The following is a 21,158-nucleotide window of genomic DNA, read 5'->3' as shown; positions in this document are numbered from 1 at the left end:
TATTCATTTATTTTGTGTATTTTAACCATTTAAATGGGTTTCAATTGGGAAAATTGGGTCCTTCAGGGTCTAACTGTCTGCATTTTGCACAGTTTATTATAGACTTATTATTAGAGCTGGTGTTAATCTTCCAAAATTCTGAAAAAAACAAACATTGTGATATGCATTGACACAGCCATCTATCACATGTCTGTGTTTAAAAAAATCTACACTATTGAAGCTGTTGTAACAGTCAGTATGCAGTCAAAAACAGGATCACGGTTGCCATGGTTGTTGACTCTATTTAATCTCATCACTGCCTCCTCATCTGTCCTACTTCTCTGTGTCCAAAGGATATGGAGCCTTATAGATCATGCGCTGATAGCCCGCTGTAACATGGAGGAGCCTATCCGCTGTGCAGCCGTGAGCACTGATGGCATTCATTTGGCGCTGGGAATGAAGGATGGCTCCTTCACCGTTCTCAGAGTCAGGTGGGTACGCAATCCAAAGGCCAAAGTGGAAAATTTGATTCTCTAGTGAACGGCTACTATGATGAAGAGCTTCATCATTTTGTGTCCATTGTAGCTTCTCATTCAAGCTCCATTTCTCTGTTTTCCTCCAGAGATATGACAGAGGTGGTCCACATCAAGGACAGGAAGGAGGCCATCCATGAGTTAAAGTATTCTCCTGACGGTGCCCACTTGGCTGTCGGCTCTAATGATAACTCCGTGGATATCTACGGTGTGGTGCAGAGGTACAAGAAAGTGGGCGAGTGCATCGGCTCCAACAGCTTCATCACACACATGGACTGGTCCACGGACAGCAAGCACCTGCAGACCAATGACGGCAGCGGAAAGAGGCTCTTCTACAGGATGCCAAGTAAGTCCACGTTCACAACTATTTGAGTCACGTTCTCTGTAAAATACTGGCAATCGAAAAGTGGAAAAGAGTTGCTTTGATAGAGGGTTTTCACGACACGTCATCAGACCGACAGTCGCTATATTGGAGGTAATCCACACAGGCACTGAAGTTAGATCCCGAATGTCCGCAAGGAAAAATGCAAAAATTAAAATTCAAAATTACTATATTTATCCCAGAGGGGAAATTCAGTTAGTCTGGTAGAATCTCTGTTAGAATGAGACAGCCTGATGGCTGTAGGAGAGAAGGATCTTTTGTATCTCTCCGTCCTGCAACGGAGAGAGAGGAGCCGTCCACTGCTGTTTTTTTGGTCCATAAAGGTTTTGTGTAGAGGATGATCTGGGTATTTCAGGATGGCCTGGAACATGTTGACAGGTCATCTCTCCACCACCTCCTCCATGTGTCCAACCTGGCTCCAACCACAGAACCAGCTCTTTAGACCAGTCTGTCCAACCGCCTTGCATCTCTGTGTCTGATGCTGCCTCCCCAGCAGACTGCAGCATAAAAGAGAAAAACATTTGGAATATTATCGACTTCCAAAAGTGATTAAAACCAGGGAGAGGAATGCCAGAAGTTATCGGAGGAAAGGAGGCGCTTGTGGTTGGCAAAGCTCACTTACTCTTGTCAGTTAATTGAAATGTTGATTGCAGCAGCTCATATCAAATTTTCTAGTGTAATGATAATAATATTTTTAATAGTAAATAGTAGGGATGGACGTTTGGAAGAAGCCTGCCAACTCCATTATCTATAACTTTAACGTGCTTTGATAATGGTCGCTTTTATTTTGAAGGGATGAATAGAGACTTGATCCTGTCAATCGTAAAACTAACTCAACTGAGGTAATACTGTGAAGATAACGTCAAGGAGTTCAATGTTTTATGTTTTAGCCCCCGAAGAGCCATGAGCTTAGTTTTCACAGTAATCTTGCATATTTAAATGTGTTTTGTGTTTAAATAAGTTTTGGATAAAATTAAACCTAGTATTTCATGCTAGCAAGGTTTGATACAGTGAACTTGTTGTGCTCCAATTAATACTCTTGTATTTCAGTGTGTTTTATAAATGTTATTGCAACTTTCAGTTCGCAAACTGTACCTTTATCCAACTTAATTCTCAGCTCATTGGCTTATTGACGTACGGTCACAGAACTGAACGCTCTGCCGTGTTTCAGTTCAGTGAGTACTGATATGCAGTCATAGATAAAATAAAAACAAAAAAAATACACAGATCGATTAAAAATTCCACGTGATCGAACAAATTCTTAAAGACCATTAATTGATCATCAATTAATTATTTCCATCTCTAGTAAGTTGTAAAAACATTTATTGCTTTTATTGTTTTTACTGCTTGATTATTTTACTGTAAAGCACTTTGGTATGACACTGGCTATTTTTGATGTGCTATATAAATAAAGCTGCTGACATAATTGACATAATATAATTCATATCAAGCTACCGCATGTGGCATTAATGACTTAATATATAATTCTGATCGTTCTGAAAATGTACAGCTAAAATGTGCTGTATTTCATGGATCCAAGAAGAGGGAGCCAACTCGTAGGGATCTGCACGACCAATAAACCATCATTTTTTAAATACCGCATCTTTTCTTGTGGTCCAAGTCCTTCCCCATATGCCTTTGTATGGTGGACGCATTTTGATGAGCATTTACAGTCATGGAAAAAATATTAGACCTCCCTTTTTCTTCGATTTCTTGTTCATTTTAATGCCTGGTACAACTAAAATGGTTTTCTTTATAATAACCAAAATCATTATCAACAAAACCATGGAAAATGTCTAGATATCAGCTCTTAAATTAAACTCTTATGAACTATTTTTGTTGTTATCATTATATTTGTCCAAACAAATGTACCTTTAGGTGTACCAGGCATTAAAATGAACAATAAAGTGAATAAATCAAGGGAGGTCTAATCATGTTTTCCATGATTTTATGTTGTTTGTTATGCCTAAATTCACTTAAAGTATCCAAAATGCGCCATTCTCCATTTTAGTCCGTTTAGTTGGTAACCGGGTGCCCCCAACATTGCCGCGCATCCGGGTTACCGTCCAGAACATGACGTCAGTGAAAACCCTCTATGTCAGCTATTCTCAACCTTGGGGTCTGACCCCAATTGGGGTCGCGAGATGATTTCTGGGGGTCGCCAAATCATTTTAGAAGTCAGCTCTGTCTCCACTGTGTTAAAATGTGTTAATGTGTTTTAGTCTTTTTGGTCATTTAATGTCTTTTTTTGGTCATTTTGTGTCTTTTTTGGTCATTTTGTGTCTTTTTTTTGATCATTTTGTGGTCAATTTGTGTCTTTTTGGTCATTTTGTTTCTTTTTTGGCCCATTTTTTTGTCTTTTTTGGTCAATTTGTGTCTTTTTTTGTCATTTTGTGGTCAATTTGAGTCCTTTTTTGCTTAATTTTATGTATTTTTTTGGTAATTTTGTGTCTCTTATGACAAATCCCAAAGTAGCACAGACAGGGACAGTTGTCTGCTTCATTATTTGTCCAAAATCCGTCGTATCAACTGAGTTTGTATGATATGAACTGTACGCGTGTTCAGTGAGCGGGGGTCAAGGACAACATGCATGTTAAATTGGGGGTCGCAACTCAAAAAGGTTGAGAACTACTGCTCTATGTGATACTGTCACAGAGCATCTTTGTGAGTTAAAATGTTTCTGTCTTCTGTTGAGGTGGGAAGGAGGTGACCAACAGGGAGGAGCTCAAGCTGGTTCAGTGGGCTTCATGGACATGTGTGTTGGGCCCTGAGGTCAATGGAATATGGCCCAAGTACTCAGATATCAATGACATTAACTCTGTGGACGCCAACTTTAACAATCAAGTCTTAGTAACGGCTGACGACTACGGATTAGTCAAACTTTTACGATATCCATGTATAAAAAAAGGTAAGTAAGACCCAGTTGTTGTGTTATGTTCAGAAGTTATTATATGACTATCTTCTAATATGTTCTCCTCTTGATTTTAGGTGCAAAATTTAAAAAGTATTTAGGTCATTCAGCCCATATAACCAATGCCAGATGGTCACATGACTACCAGTGGGTCATAACTATTGGTGGTGCTGATCACTCAGTGTTCCAGTGGAAGTTTGTTCCTGAAAGAAAGTCTAAAGAAGCTGTGCATATAGCGCCTCAAGGTAAGATGATTCCTCTCCCCAGTCAGTCACCATTGAACTGTAGTGTGGGGATATATATATTTTCCTCCCCCCCAAAAAAAGAGGATTTGCATTTTACCTTCTCATCTATCCAATCAGGAATATTACAGTGTTACACTTAGATGCAGCTTTGTGTGCAGACCAGTGACTTGCATTATTGATATTACTTATTTCACAAAATCAGTGGCTCCTGCCAACAAAACATTATCAAATTAGGCTGAGTGGGAAAGCCTAAAGGAAAGTTTGAAGTCTACTCAACCTCCCACTCAAATACTGCAGTGTGCATCAGAGTCCCTTTAAAGCGAAATACACCTGTTAACAAACAAAATATTAAAATGACAAGTTTGATAGACAAGCCACCAACAATCCAAGGTATAGAGTTTGTGGTGGTCATGTTTTCTTTTCTTTCATGAAATCGACCATTTGTTTGGTCAGTTCTTTTAACAGTAAATACTGTATGTACTACCATTTTAGACTCAGTGTCAATTTTCCTCTTTCTTGTGCCACTGCTGGTGGCAGTTTGTAAATACGAAAAAAAGGCATGTCCCCAGTGGTGCGTCTCAATGCTTTCCATAAGTCTTAATTCTTATAAAAAGATCTCCTCTAACAGTCTTATGGTCAGTACAGTTGAGTATGTCGCTAAATACAAGTTTGTAACAATATGTATTGTACAGTCATGGAATTTTTTTTCCCTTTTCCTCGACTAATTCTTATTATTTTAACTTTAGGGCTGAAATATGTTTGGGAGTTGTTTTTCATACATAACTAATATCTAGACTTAGATCTATGCCAGTGCAGTTTCAAGGATCTCAGGGTCAAAATTATAGTCTCCTAACATAAACCTAACCTTAGTTAATGTCATATTAAGTACAGAAAAAATATTAATCCTTGTTTCCTGCAATTTCTTGTTCATTTTTAATGCCTGGTACAACTAAAGGTACATTTGTTTGGACAAATATAACGATAACAACATATACATATCATACGAGTTTAATTTAAGAGCTGATGTCTAGCCATTTTCCATGGTTTTCTTGATAATGATTTTTTCGTTATTATCAAGAAAACCATAGAACATGGCTAGATATCAGCTCTTAAATTAAACTCCTATGATATATTTTTGTTGTTATCATTATATTTGTCCAAGCTAATGCACCTTTACTTGTAGCAGGCTTTAAAATAAACAAGAAATTTAAGAAAGAGGGTGGTTTAATCATTTTTTCCATGACTGTATATAGTGCTGTGGAACATCTTATTCAGGCCTCGTTCCTTGTCATTTACCTCTTAGCCCAAAATGTTTAATCTGAGACTGTTTCCACTTATCACCATGTGAACACTTTTAAAGAAATAATATGTCACAGCATGTTTCTAAGTTACATATTAGGGGTTTTATGAATGACTGTTTAATAATGTGCGCTCATACTGCTCCCACCAGCCTCCTAAACTCGATGTGCTAAACCACCAGAGACAAATGTACTAGATTGTTCCCTTCCCATCTTTTTTTGCTCGTGAACTACCCGTTATATAAAGCCCCTGCGAAAAGGAACAGCCATCACATTAATTAAGACAAATCCAATAAAACTGAAAGAAGCTTGGAAAGCATAATTGCATTGTCATTCCCAAGTCATATTTTTCCCAGAGACAGAGCGCAGCTGTGCTTTCTGAAATTAAAGCACATACTAACTGCCTTTCCTTTTAATTTTACTAATGGATCTTGTGAGTGGCCGCCCTTAGCTGCCAGTTCTGCTTATTGCCTTGTCTTGGCAAGGCTACACTGTGCCGCATCAGCATTTTTATACATTTGTCTTGAGCGATGTCACTGTGCAGCAACGACTGCCTGATAAATAGGAGATGTCACAGGATTATTACATGATTGACCCTCACTTCGACTAAAGCAGAATGCAGTATTTCTCTCTGTGTGTGCGATGGAATATTTGTCTGATTTAGAGGCTAGGGAGGAATCTGCTGGGTGTGATGCAACCTTGTTTTCTACCCACAGAGACCTTGGCCGACTCTAACAGTGAAGAGTCAGACTCCGATCAGTCAGACGTACCTGAGATGGACTCAGAAATCGAGCAGGAAACACAACTCACGTATAGACGACAGGTTTGTGAATATATCAAAGATGTTCCCCTTTTGAACATGTTTCCCCTTAAAGTCATATCGACACAGAAGGTATACACACTTTTCTGTGTATCATGTATCCAGGTTTATAAAGAAGATCTACCTCAGCTCAAAGAGCAGTGCAAAGAGAAGCATCGAGCGACGGCCATGAAGAAGAGAGAGCGAGCGCCAGGGAGCGGGGTGAAGCTGCACTTCATTCATGGGTAGGCTTTTGGAAACTGGACACATTTTTAATTAAAGAAGTATTTCTCAGCTGGAAAACTGTGTTATCGCAAAACTGGACTGTACATGCAACAAAAAAGGCACAAATACTATACTACAAAATTGGTGCTACATGACCAGAAAAACAGGGTGAAAGGGCTGTGGTATTCCCTGTTGCACAAAAGATTGAAAACATACAACAACCAGAATGCACTGGGCAATAACTCTACGCTCAGGGTCAGTGGTGGAACGTAACTAAGTACATTTACTGAAAAATTGTACTTATTACCGTAACTTTATACTTCTACTCCACTAAATTTTGAGGCAAATATTACACTTTTTACTCAACTACATTTAGCTGACAACTTTAGTTACCTTTCAGGTCGAGATTTAACATTAAAAACCTAATAAATTTAAAGGAACAGACTTTTTTAAATTATATATTATAACAGTATATTAAGTAATTAAATGAGCCCTGTCTTTACAAAAATTAAAACACTGCTTTCACAAAAGCATCAATACAAATTAGCTAATTAAGCAATAGCCCACGACAGGTCATGGTATGTTGGGGTTGTACCACGGCTAAGGGGCATTGTTCGGCTCGACGCGAAGCAAGTGATGGACGTATTCCAATTTAAACAGCGTCTATTAACAAAAATCATCAATTAACCATTGTTCTTACAAAGAAATAGGCCCTCCTGGCCGACGGATCGTACTTTCTTGTTGCTGTCCTGTTAGCTTTTCCTGACATAGCCTACTGGTTTAGCCTTATCCCCACAGTCAATCCAACCTCATAACCTGATTGACTGTTTTATCAATCAATCAGTAATGTTTATTCGTCACATGTGATCATATAGGGCAGTAGTTCTCAACCTTTTTGAGTCGCGACCCCCAATTTAACATGCATGTTGTCCGTGACCCCCGCTCACTGAACACAATCTCACACACACAGTTAAGATCACCCAAAAAAGAAACAAAATGACCAAAAAAAGGTAACGAAATGATCAAAAAACACACAAAATGACCAAAAAAAAGACACAAAATGACCAAAAAAGAAACAAAATGACAAAAAAAGACACAAAATGACTAAGAAAAGAAACAAAATGACCAAAAAAAGGAAACAAAATGACCAAAAAAGACACAAATTGACCACAAAAGAAACAAATTAACCACAAAATGATAATAAAAAAAAAGACACAAAAAGACACAAAATGACAAAAAAAAAAGACATTAAATGACCAAAAAGACTAGAACACATGAACACTTTAACACAGTGGAGACAGAGCTGACTTCCAAAATGATTTGGCGACCCCAATTGGGGTCCCGACCCCAAGGTTGAGAATAGCTGATATAGGGTATGATGGCAAGTTGGCGCTGGTCGGAGCTGTCCGTGGTGCTGAACTGGGTGATGGCCGAGACACTGACAGGAGATTTCTCTCTTAAGAACATTTGCTTATACACAAACACTACACAAGACTGAAAGGATATAGATTTTTGGAGGGTCCCTAGTATATAATGCTATATTTAGAATATATAAAACAATTTGAGTGGGGTCAGTCTGCATAATGAGTAGTTTTACTTTTGAAACTTAAAGTACATTTTGATGCTGATACGTTTGTACTTTTACTTCAGTAGGTTTTAAATGCAGGACTTTTACTTGTAGTGGAGAAATTTCACAGTGTGGTATTAGTATTTTTACTTTTCCCCACCACTGCTCAGGCTACTCGCCCCGCTGGTTTTGTGGTTGTTTTTTCCAGGTTTTTTTCTATGGTTCCTTCTTCCTCTTTCCTTCTCTTCCTCCATATCTTCTGCAATGGTCTTCTAGTTGTAGTGTCAGTGAGTAGTCAGGCTGCTTTGATTTCAGAGCAGTGAGGCGCCATGGTGTATATTTTGAATAACAGCCCTAGAGCCGACAAACATTTTGCGTCTTCTGGTTGATATTTGCTGGCAGGCAGGATGCTCTGGGTGCTGGCAACATGGAGGGAAATTAAACATTTGCATATACTCGACACATTGTAATGATACAAAGCTGGTTGAAAATCCTTCCCTTTAGGCCCTTCATGTAGTCTTTTTCTCTTTTTGTTTTTGTTTATAGCTACAGGGGCTATGATTGCAGGAGCAACCTGTTCTACACCCAGACTGGGGAGATAGTCTACCATGTGGCTGCCATTGGGGTCGTGTACAACAGGCAGCAGAATACACAGCGCTTCTACATGGGCCATGATGATGACATCCTCTGTCTGGCTATCCACCCACTGAAGGACTTTGTAGCAACAGGCCAGGTAAGCTGCCAGCAATTCTAACATGAAATATTCAACATTTTTAGTTTAGTTTCCTGAGAGAGATTCTTTGCTCAAGGCTAAAAATCATCTTGTGTAAATAGGTTGAATTAAGTAGACTGAGTACATATTTTGGTTGTTTTTTGTTTATCCAGGTCGGCAGAGACTCCTCCATCCACATATGGGACACAGAGATGTTAAAACCCATGTCTGTGTTGAGGGGTTTCCACCAGCTCGGAGTGTGTGCTCTGGACTTCTCTGGTAAGTTTTTCTCAGACAGTGTTAAGATCTCTTATTAAGACAGATTCAACATAACATGCTTTTTTATTTTCACAAATTCTTCCAGACAACCTGCTTTCACAGGGGAACAGAAAACTTTTACTTTCAAACATAAAAGAAAATTCACAAGACACCTGCTTTACAGTACAAGCAACATAGAAAAAAACTATTTCTGCTGTCTTTTAGTCTCGGCAGGCTTCAAGCTAGAGCTGTTCATCTCACTTCCCTTAATTGGCCCCAGACAGAGGCAGTGTAGTGATCTGTATGTCGGTGTCAGTGAGTCACCTGCAGCAGATTAAAACCCACCAGGCTGCTTTCATGTTGCTAACAAGGCCCAAACTCCACTGAACCAAAGCAGGACTGGCTCTGTCTGTGCTGTACTGACTGGTTTTGGTTTCCCCTCCACAGCGGATGGCAAGCGGCTGGCCTCGGTGGGTCTGGATGACAATCACACTATTGTGCTGTGGGACTGGAGGAAGGGGGAGAAGCTCTCTGCCATGCGGTTAGTACAGTGATATTACAGTGTTTACATGGCTGCAGGTGGGCCTTTCAACACACAGCATTGGCTGTCTCCACACATCTTAAAAACCTTTGACAAACCTTTTAATTCTAAAGATTGTTTTAGCACTTCTAGATTAAATATGGACATTTATGGATGAGGGTTAAATTGAAGCCACTTTGCTGTGCTGAGCTGGCGGCGTGATTGATGGAGGAGAGGAAAGAAGGAGAATTACCTTTTTTTTAGATTACGAGGTGGCTCCACTGCAACACTTAACCCTGGCAGTGTCTGAATGGTTAGAGTAGGAGTTTGCCCCAGGGCCTCATCTGCAGATCCATAATTAAAGAGAGTTACTGTGCATCTTCCACAGGCTCATCCTGGAGAGTTTGGGCCATAGATATAAAGATAGTAGATGCGTCTCTATTTCCTTCCACTATAAAAAAAATAAAATAAATAAAGAGGCCAAAATATCCTGGATATGGGCACTGCAATCTTGCTCTGGTGACGTCATTTGGAGCTGCGGTATTGAATTCCTGCCCATACAGCCGCCCGACTCAATTACAACCAAAAACCTCACCAGAAAAAAGAACACTTGAACAAACATCAGCATGATGAGAACTTTCTTAAATGACATAAACCATCTTTGGGAACATTTTATTTTGGCTCAAGTCCAGTCTACTCACATAGAGGGGGAAGGGTTTATGACCTGTATTGCAACCAGCCACCAGGGGGCGATCGAGGGGTTTTGACTTCACTTTTGGGGAGCTGTCGAGTCGTCCATCTTTATAAACAGTGGTATGCAAAAGTTTGGGCACCCCTGACTATTTCCATTATTCAGATTTATTGGGTGTTTGGATCGGCAACTTCATTTTGATCCGTCAGATAACTGATTGACACAGTAGTGAAACTAGGTTTATTGGATTAACAGGAGATGTGCAATATGCATCAAAACAAAATTAGACAGGTGCAAAAATCTGGGCACCCTTGTCATTTTGTTGATTTGAATAATCCTAGTTTCACTACTGTAATATTACTGTTTCCATCAGTTGTTTTATAGATCAAAATGAAGTTGCTGATCCAAACACCCAATGATTTATAAAAGAAAATAATGGAAGTTGTCAGGTGTGCCAAAACTTTTGCATACCACTGTACAGTCTATGGTTTGAGTGCTTAATATATTAAATTTTATACTGACAAGGAAACATTAATTAATTTATTCATTATCCTTAACCACTAATCCGAATTTAGGTGGCAGCTGACATTGGGTTAGAGGCGGGGTACAGACTATGACAGGGCTGACACATAGAGACAGACAACCATTCACGGTTCACGCACAAGTAAATATATTAAGGACAAAATGTGTCCCACATATTGAAGCTGTTTCAGACATATAGAATGATATGTAATAAAAAGGATGAATGAAAATAGTACACACATCCTATGTGTTTGTCCTGATTGCTGAAACATTCAATCATTCATTCATTCATAATCCTTAACCGCTTATCCAGACATGGGTTGCGGCGGGCTGGAGCCGATCACTGCTGGCATTGGGCGAGAGGCGGGGTACACCCTGGACAGGTCGCCAGGGTATTGCAGACACATAGAGACAGACAATCACGCTCTCATTCACACCTACGGGCAATTTAGAGTCACCAATTTAACCTAAGTGCATTTGTGTTAGGCAAGAGTGCTAACCACTACACCACCGTGTAGCCGATTGCTGAAACAAGTTGGAAAATAAAGACAAAGGACAAATCCTGAACTCAAGTGTGACGGACTGATTTCCTGAACCAATGATGCAAATGATGGCTATGTACAAACATAGGATGTGATCAATACATGCCAGTCCACATGGGGAGCACACAAACACCAAGCTTGTTCATTTGATACCAGAACTGCAAAGCATGAGAGGTGTTAATTTGTTCAGAAGACAAGATTTTCAATTTCACGGAAGGTTAAAATTATATAACCTGGAAACCAGCAGGAACCAGAAGTATCTAACTGGAAAACATCCGCATCCTAAAATATCTTTGCTTTTGCTTTGTTTGCTTGTCCTACTTGATGTTCATATTTAGTATCTACTCCATAGAAATTCCCCCTGGCTAGTTTGGAGCAGTGCATTGCGGGTTGCTCTCCTGCGTGTTGTGTGCCAGGCTCTCACTGCAGCTCAGGGACAGCTTGGAGCTGCACTAATCTCCTTTGCAGACCCTGGTGGGCAGTGCAGTGAGGCGAGCCGAGGGAAATGGGGCCTGACAGAGCCTTGCTTGTGCACCGCCACTGTCTAGTCTTCAGCTGGGAGAGGGGGAGTGGGTGTCGGAGGGAGAGGAGCAGGAGCAGAAAGGGCAGCGATTAGAGAAGTTAAAGTGTCGGGTACGGTCTATCGCATTAGACAGGACTAGCCACTGAGCCTAAATGGTGTTATTGTGAAATGCAATCAGAAAAACGAAGAGACAGTTACAGGACTTTTTTTTTTTGTAATGCTTTTCAAAGAGTCCTCCCTTATGTGACCTGAAAATGTAAGGGTCACATTTTTCATAATAATATTATTAAAAATCACAATATTATAAGTGCTTTTCATCATAAAAATATGCTTTACAATAAAAAATATATATAAATGCAACCCATTGAAAAAAGGGGAAGAAAATTAGACAATAAAAATGTGGTTAAATATATATGACTGTTAAGATGAATAATAATGACAGAATTAGTCAAATAATAATAATAATGACATTATTAAAATCCAAATTAACCCTCCTCTTATGTTGTGGGTTAAATTCAAAAGTTAAAAATCTAAAAAGGATAGTTAAAAGTATTTTTTCATAAAAAGAATAAAATGTAAAATACAATTTTAAGAAATCAATGTAATCTAAAACAATGGTTTTAGATTACATATATATCGTATTTTGAGTGAATTATCCTCATTGAACCATGATCTGTGAGAGGTAAAGAACAACATTGCACTAAATATTGATTAAAAAGGCTAGTAATGGAGTTATTAATGAAATATAAACAATGTTTATTGGAATTTTTTAGTTTTTGACACTTTTGGATAATTAAACATGTCCCGGGTTATTGCTATTCCTGAAAAAACGAACATAACAGGATGATTGAGTTAGTCCGTTTTCAGGTTTCATTAAAAAAAAATGTTCACAGCGCCTCTTATATGCATCTCTTATGAGCCTTTGTGGACCTGGCCCATGAATTTTTATTGCAGCCTCAGTAGGTGGATTATTTTAAACTTAAAGTTCAAGTTTGTTTGTCATTTTAACTATAAGAAATCATGATGAAATTAAACATTGTTTTACTCAAGACCAAAACTTAACAGTAGATGAAACACACAAGCAGGGAAGTCAGAGCTCATTGTTAATGTTGTTAATGTTCCAACTTGAGGGGCGTTCACATACATTTTTCCAGTCTAAAGCTATTTTTTTCTGATTATTTTGACAACACATGAATGGAGCACAAATGCCCAATCCTTACCATGTCCACAAAACTGAAAAAAAAAGTGTGTATCTGCTAGAGGTGGAGGGAAAAATCGATACAGCATAGTATCGCGACATTTTGTGTGGCAACATAATATCGATTCATGGCTGCGAAGTATCAATATTAAGCGTTCCGACGGCCGGCGGAACGTCAGTATTTTCACTGTTAAAAAAATAAAAAGAAGTGAAGTGAGATGAATAGACTGAGAATTTTCTCTTATTTGACAAACCAATTCATGATTGAATTTAATTTTGTGGACACAAAATGCAGTTAAACCTTTAAATCACAATATATTGTATAGCAATACTCACCATATCGCAAAATGCTTAAAATCGCAATAATAATGTATCGTGACTCAAGCATCGGGATAAAATCGTATTATGGGGCCAGTTAAAAACATCTGAAGTGTGTGGATGCATAAAAAAAATGTGAAAATTGAATGTTTTTACGTGTTTTTACGAGAAGGCTAATATAAAACTTGTTTTCCAGGGGAAGCAAGGACAAGATATTCGTTGTCAAAATAAACCCCTACCTTCCTGACAAGCTCATCACAGCCGGTGTGAAGCATATGAAGTTTTGGCATAAGGCTGGTAAGACTCCTGGGGTTTTTCTCTAACAAGCACAACTCTGGCTTTTCTTCCTGTGAGTTGACTGTCTGTTTGTCTTTTCAGGTGGTGGTCTAATTGGGCGCAAGGGGAACATGGGGAAGACGGAGACGATGATGTGCGCTGTGTACGGCTGGTCGGAGGAGATGGTGTTTTCAGGCACGTGCACGGGGGACATTTGCATCTGGAGAGACATGTTCCTGATGAAGACTGTCAAGGCTCATGACGGCCCTGTTTTCAGTGTGCACGCTCTAGAAAAGGTACCACAGGGGAAAAGGCTCCATCACTCACCAGTTTTTTCTGAATAATACCAATGATGAGCCATCTCTTTTTTTATAGTGGGCTGTATGCAGTGGTGGAAGAAGTATTTAGATTCCTTACTTAAGTAAAAGTACTAATACTACACTGCAGAATTACTCCACTACAAGTAAAAGTCCTGCATTCAAAACTTACTTAAGTAAAACTGCAAAAGTATCAGCATCAAAATGTATTTAAAGTATCAAAAGTAAAAGTACTTGTTATGCAGAATGACCCCACTCTGATTATTTTATATATTTTAAATATATTATTTGGTTATTATTATAGATACTGATTATGTCAGCAGCATTTTATTGTCAAGGTAGGGCCTATTGTAAATTCTTAATACACTTTTATGTGGTTTTATTTATAAACATGCGTACACATTATACATTTATCATGTTTTTTTATGTTAAATCTTGACCTAAAATGTAACTAGTAACTAAAGATGTCAGCTAAATGTAGTGGAGTAAAAAGTACAATATTTGCCTTCTAAAATGTAGTGAAGTAGAAGTACATAGTTATATATACTGAAATACTCAAGTAAAGTCCAACAGGAGAATATCCTTGCAGTTTTAACTCTGTCAATATATTTTCCCTGCAGGGATTTGTGACTGGAGGAAAGGACGGTATAGTTGCTCTCTGGGACGACACCTTCGAGAGATGCCTCAAGACCTACGCCATCAAGCGAGCAGTGCTAGCTCCAGGCTCTAAAGGTAAAAAGGTCAAAGGTCAAAAGCTTCAACCTCCACTGTCCTTGGGGTTTTATCTAGTCGCAGAATATAATACAACCGTCCAATGCAAATTCATTTAAAGCATTTAATGCTTTTAGCTGAGATGAAGATTGCGTCCTGGTTCAAGTTGCAGTCTCTGACTTCATGCTGTATATCATTGATTCTGCAGGGTTGCTCCTGGAGGACAACCCCTCCATACGTGCCATATCTCTGGGCCATGGCCACATCCTGGTGGGGACCAAGAACGGAGAGATCTTGGAAGTGGACAAGAGTGGCCCCATCACTCTGCTGGTCCAGGTAAGATACGAATACAAATAATCCTAAAACCTGTCAGCATGTTAATGATAAAAAGCACATCAGATTCAAACATCCTCGCTTCAATTTCAAATTCAATTTCAAAATTACTTTATTTATCCCCGAGGGGAAATTCAGTGAGTCTGTTAGCTCTGGAAGAAGAATGAGTCAGCCTGATGGCTGTAGGAGAGAAGGATCTTTTGAATCTCTCCGTCCTGCCACAGAGAGAGAGGAGCCAAGCACAAGGTTTTGTGTAGCGGATGATCTGGGTATTTCCAGATGGCCTCCAACATGTTGACAGGTCATCTCTCCACCACCTCCTCCAGTGTGTCCAACCTGGCTCCAACCACAGAACCAGCTCTTTAGACCAGTCTGTCCAACCGCCTTCATCTCTGTGTGTGATGCTGCCTCCCCAGCAGACTGCAGCATAAAACAACACACTACCACCACAGACTGATCTGACATCTGCAGCATCTTACTACAGATGTCCAGAGATCTGAGCTTCCTTAAGAAAAAGAGCCTCTGCCCCTTTTTGTAGAGAGCGTCTGTGTTTAGGGACCAGTCCAACTTATTATCCAGGTATACACCTAGATACTTATAACTTGGCACCACCTCCATGTCCACCCCACAGGTATTCACTGGCTGAAGGGGGGGGGGGGGGGATATTCATGAGGAAGCTACCAGCAGTTTCTTTCTGCAGTATGATAAGCCAGGAGTCTGTATGGCAACTTTTTCTAGTTGGTGTTACACCCACTGTAGATCACTAGCATAACGTTACCTTCCTTAAATAATGCCCTATATCATTTTATGACAAATATTAGTTTCTTTGCCTAAGTTATCTCCACATGATGCCGTCCACCTCTAACCCTAACCCTAACTCGACAGAAAAACCTGAAAAAATGATTTAGGCCATTATTTTAAGAGGGTATCAATAAGCAATGACAGTCAAGGAGGCAACAAGTAGAACATTTTTATTACAGAAGTTCTGACAACAAAACTAGTATAAAACTAGTCCACGCTAACGGCAATACCGATTAAATTTCCCCGATATCAGCTCACTTGCCAGGGGGGACTAGGCAGAAAAATAAACCCCACCAAAACAACTACCAAACAAAGAAAATAGTCCCACAGCAAGGGGGAAAAGGTCTGAAAATGCATGAAAACAATAAATGTCACACACATTCAAAACCTGTCAGCATAAAAACCCTACACGAAGAGAACAGCCTTAGGCCTACCACTTGTTGCTGCACTCTTGTCTTCTCTGCACGCCAACATGGGATGAGGTGTGCACCTACCTCAGGGTGGCTGCGGCTCAGATGGTAGAGTGGTTGCCACTGATGGTTTGTGTGATTCCTGGCCATGGCAGGCAGCATATCTTTGGGCAAGATAGTTAACCAGAAATAGCTCCCATCAACCATTTGAGTGTGAATAGTTTAACCTACTCATGAGCATGTGGCGCCTTTGTATAAAAGTGCGTGTAAATTGGTGATGGCTGACTTAAAAGAGTAAAAGCTCACTGAGTGGTCGCTTTGACTTTTTTTTAATTGTGTGCCACCTGCTGCATAAGTAAAGATTTTAAATGTTGAAGATGAACTGAAGCGTCATTTATATTGCACTACAAGGGAATTCAAAGTGCTTTTCACAAAACATTTAAAGCATTGGAAAGAGACATATAAAATGACATTAAAATATAAATAAATATATATAAAATGAAAACAAGCATATAGTATATATATATATATATATATCAAATATCGGAATAGAAGTTACAGTGCAGTATTAGCAATTACTGAAAGGCAGTGGCAAACAGAAAAGTTTTCAGTCTTGATTTATAAAATAAAAATATATAAAATATATATATATATATAAAATATTTAAGAAAAAATATAAAAGTACATTCAAATATAAAATTTAAAAATCAAAAGCAAACTATATATATAAAAAAATAAAATATCCAAGCAATAGAAGTTACAGTGCAGTCTTACTGAAAGTGCAGTAAAGTGATGATGACTTTATGCCTGTTGGTGTTTTAATTTAGGAATACACGTTATAATGGTCAGCAGTAACAGCTGCATAATCATTCTGTGGTTAAAACATACGAACCAGCTTTGCTCTTCATTGTGATTAAAGCACTACTACTGTCTGGTTCACACAGCAGCTCAGAATCACCAAGGAGGTGGCTATAAAGGGTGATGAATTATTGCCTCTTAATAGGAGATTGTTAATTTAGTTAAGTGGTCCTGCAGCGTCTCCCCTGATTGTAGGCAGACAGAGCCAGTGCTATTGATTGCCCTTTTCAAAAGCTTTAAAATACACAGGCACAATCTGATGGATGGGATCAGTTAATGAGAGAGCCAAAGGTTGTCCTCAGTCAGCTGTTGTGTGGGAAACAGGCTCCGTAAGTGTCTGTGTATGTGGAATATCAGAGAGGAAAAAACATGCTGCTGAAAAAAAAGAAAAATATGTACACAGGGATATGAAAATAAAGATAAAACACAGAAAAGTGTAATATTCATGCTAAATACATTGTTTTTCTTCATTTTTTTGAAATCCTTTATTACCTAAGAGCCGTTCAACTATTGTGATGGCCTGTTAGTCACTTTTAACTGCTAAAAACCACCGATGCCTATTTAAAATTGACATGAGAGTCAATGAGTCAAATCCACGTTGAAGAAACATGTATGTGTGATATGTTTTAAACCACAATACTATCAACAAATGAAACTTCATGTGTGTGCAGGGTCACATGGAAGGTGAAGTGTGGGGCCTGGCCACTCATCCCCACCTCCCTCTCTGTGCCACCGTCAGCGATGACAAAACCCTGCGCATATGGGACCTCTCACCAAGCCACTGCATGCTGGCTGTACGCAAACTCAGAAAAGGTGAGTCACAGCTGAAAACACTAACAGATGAGTGTATTTTCTGACAGGAAGTACGTCGGCCCCGGGGTTTTAACAAACACATTGTCCTCCACAGGCGGCCGTTGCTGCTGCTTTTCCCCTGATGGCAAAGCTTTGGCGGTGGGCCTGAATGACGGCAGTTTCCTCATCGTGAACGCAGACACCCTGGAGGACCTGGTGTCCTTCCACCACCGCAAGGACATCATCTCCGATATCAGATTCTCTCCAGGTCTGCCGCTCACCTCCGCATTTCTTCACCCTGACAAAACTCCACTGAAATCCTGTCTGAGGAGTAAATAGGCCTCTAAAATCTGTGTGCCCTTCAAAGCATCTTAGTGTATGTAGGATGGCTGAAGTTTAGCAGGTAGACGTATTACCGCCGCGCCGTGAGTGGGGGAGATATTGCTGCAGGCCTGACCCAAATTAATGGCTTTCTGTAATAAGGCCAGACAGAGAGGCAGCAAAAGAGGAATGAGAAACAGTGGGGGCAGACAAAGTGAGAGCAAGAAACTAAACTCTCTTCCTCCTGGACACTTAACCTTCTTCCACAAAGCAATGGATCCTGTTTCTCAACCCAACACCCATGACAGTCTACCTCTTACAGTAGAAGTCACCGTACAGAGCAGTGTAGTGCTTAGCAGGAAATGGGGTTCAATTTGATTGAATTAGCTGTACTAAGGAATACGTAAAGAAGCAAGATAAGGCTTCCCAGGTGGGTCACAAATAACTCACAAAAAAGGAAGCATGAGAACATTTAATATGCTTAATACTGGTGTTAAGTCTAGTTTTAATCTGAAGAGGAGTTGGACACCACCAGATTATCTTGTAATTTGAAACATTTATGATGATTACACTAGACAACCACATACCGGATCGGTTGTGGCCCCGGGTAAACAACGGCCGCGTCCTCTATTGCAACGCAGGATGGAATAGAAAAACTGGCTCTTAAATATTGCAAGTTGGAAGAATATGACACTGTATAATGCAACAAGAACTGCAGAAGATTGAACAAAATGGAAAGAACTGGTGGAAAAACATCATAGTGCACCTATGACCAGTTTGCTACGGATTATGATGATGATGATGATGATGATGATGAGTTTAGTTTTAAACCTAGTCTTTGATGCTTCCTGGGGAGGAGTAGCAAGCTTGAAACACTTCAGTCCAGACTAGCTGCCTGTTCAAGATGGTATGGATCCATTTCATAGACTGTAAAAAAAAGTGAATGTAGACACCATGATTTCGCCCACATTCTGACGGAGAAGGTTGATCTGGCTTAGAACTCGAGAACACTATGCACGCCCACCTCTATACCAGTCCCTGGGTGCAGCTGGCCCCAGGCTACACCATGCAGAGTGACTGTAGCTTCCGAAATTCAAATAAACTAAAAGCAGGTTCACAGCTTGTTTTAAATGTACATGGATACCCCTATATTACTGAACCCCTCATTGACAGGTTTCCATGGTAGCCAACACAAGTTAGCTACCCTGTTTATTGCCTGTTTTGCTGTTAATGGGACTGTAATTTACAAAAAGAACTCATCGTTTAAAATTTTAAAATTAACTAGCGATTGAGACAATAAACTTATGAGGAAAATAGTTACTGAGGTAATAATTCAAATTTTCTCATAGACTCCTATACAGGCGAACTTCTTATTGCAACCATAGGAGTCTCCCCCTGCTGGACATTTAGAAGAATGCAGGTTTAAGGCCTCTACTTCTTTTATACAGTCCATGGTTCAAGTCTTTTTTACTGCAACAAATGCAGTTAAGACTGATGCTAATGTCATTAGTTTTGCAGGTTTTAACCAGAAATTGGACAAGTTAATTCCTTTACGTGATAAAGGAACTAAATGGAAACGTAAGGGATTACCAGAGTCGTTGCAATCAATCCTAAAGTGGACATGAATGACTGTAAAATATGCCACGGCTATCCATCCAATGGCTGTTGAGATATTTCATCCTGGACCAAAGTAGTGGACTGAAACTGACACTCCTCTCTCTTGTGTTTGCTCAGGTGCTGGGAAGTACCTTGCAGTAGCATCAGGAGACACTTTTGTGGACATCTACAATGTAATGAGCAGTAAACGGGTTGGGGTGTGCAAAGGATGCCTCAACTACATTACCCATCTGGACTGGGACAAGAGAGGTGAGCATGCTTGCTTAAATACTCTCAGTAAATCCTTGCAAACGACTTGTAAAGAGCCAATTATGCATTCAGAATGTCTCTGTATAAAAAACATTTAAACATCACGGCCCACTGGGCTCTTTCGTCCACAGGAAAACTACTCCAAGTTAACACAGGTGCTAAAGAGCAGTTTTTCTTCGAGGCTCCTCGAGGCAAGAGGCAGACGATCCCGGCTACAGAGGTAAGCATCGAGGGAAGGCACAGGAGCAGCGCTGGTTGTGGTTACGCTGTTGGCCCACATTTTCCCTCCGGGATCAGAGGAGGCTCGAGGAAGGGCAGTGAAGCATTAGCACGGCCCACTTTTCACCAGTATCATTCTAATTTTGGCAGCGGAAGTGGAATAGTGTTTAGAGTCCCCTTAATACAGCGTGACATTCAGACACCTTGCGAGCCACACAATGCAGGGAAGCATTAAGAAAATAAGGGTCAGAGATGATAGATGCTGCTAGGCCGTGTCTCGCTAGAGCCGTGTCCTCTCATACCCCTCTTGTTTGTCTTATTTCTTCATGAGGCACTTACTTTCCTCTTTTCCTCCCACACGTTTCAGTCTTGTGTCGTACACCTGATCACAGGATCATTATTGACATGTCGAGACAGTGAGTAGTTCTTGTTATTGTCCCTGAATGTGGTCCAAAGACCCTGCAGCCGTCTCGGGCCTTTAAAGGAATAGTTTGACCTTTTACTCTTACTCATCTGGAGATGGTTCAAATGCTCCCACCTTTCTTCTTATGAAGACAAAATTAATTGTGTTTTGGGTTTTTGTAATACATTGTTGCAGGAGTTCATAGGAAATTGTATTTGTTTACATATTGTGTTCTTTATACTTGTAGCATTCCTGCAAGTTTATATATATATATATACATATACATATATTGAGTAACTTACAATTGTCAAGTTTAAATTAACAATAAGGTACATAAGTAGATAAATGAACAAAATGAATTGTTATGTTCTGTTTTGTTGCTCTTGTATTTGTTGCCTGTTAGATAGTTAATGCTTTTATTGTGAAGTACCTTTTCTGTTCATTCATACACATACATGTTACCCCAGGTACATTCTTACACTTACGTTTATGTTTGAGTTTTGGCTTTCGCTCACCAGCAGCAGGATGGATCTGAGAATTGTTTAATATATTAACTATTTAAGTTTTTTTCCCCTTTACTTTTAAAGATAAGCAGCATTATTTTCTTAAAAAAAGTTAGGGCAACAAG

General features: G+C 39.6%; 1 protein-coding gene across 1 annotated transcript in view; it reads left to right on the top strand.

The window, feature by feature from the left end:
• The window catches only part of eml5 (EMAP like 5), a 65,203-nt gene that overhangs the window by 24,572 nt on the left and 19,473 nt on the right, over positions 1-21,158 (top strand). The window contains exons 8-24 of the mRNA XM_059353223.1: positions 333-470; positions 602-858; positions 3,590-3,802; positions 3,883-4,050; positions 6,065-6,171; positions 6,274-6,392; positions 8,486-8,672; positions 8,825-8,930; positions 9,357-9,450; positions 13,420-13,520; positions 13,602-13,795; positions 14,437-14,548; positions 14,736-14,863; positions 17,601-17,742; positions 17,837-17,989; positions 19,777-19,908; positions 20,040-20,128. Of these exons, the coding sequence (XP_059209206.1) occupies positions 333-470; positions 602-858; positions 3,590-3,802; positions 3,883-4,050; positions 6,065-6,171; positions 6,274-6,392; positions 8,486-8,672; positions 8,825-8,930; positions 9,357-9,450; positions 13,420-13,520; positions 13,602-13,795; positions 14,437-14,548; positions 14,736-14,863; positions 17,601-17,742; positions 17,837-17,989; positions 19,777-19,908; positions 20,040-20,128 (2,440 nt within the window). The remainder of the gene's footprint in view (positions 1-332; positions 471-601; positions 859-3,589; positions 3,803-3,882; positions 4,051-6,064; positions 6,172-6,273; positions 6,393-8,485; positions 8,673-8,824; positions 8,931-9,356; positions 9,451-13,419; positions 13,521-13,601; positions 13,796-14,436; positions 14,549-14,735; positions 14,864-17,600; positions 17,743-17,836; positions 17,990-19,776; positions 19,909-20,039; positions 20,129-21,158) is intronic.

This window comes from Centropristis striata, chromosome 16 (genome assembly GCF_030273125.1).
Source record: "Centropristis striata isolate RG_2023a ecotype Rhode Island chromosome 16, C.striata_1.0, whole genome shotgun sequence".
Lineage (NCBI taxonomy): Eukaryota > Metazoa > Chordata > Actinopteri > Perciformes > Serranidae > Centropristis > Centropristis striata.
This window is presented reverse-complemented; position numbering and strand designations above follow the sequence as displayed.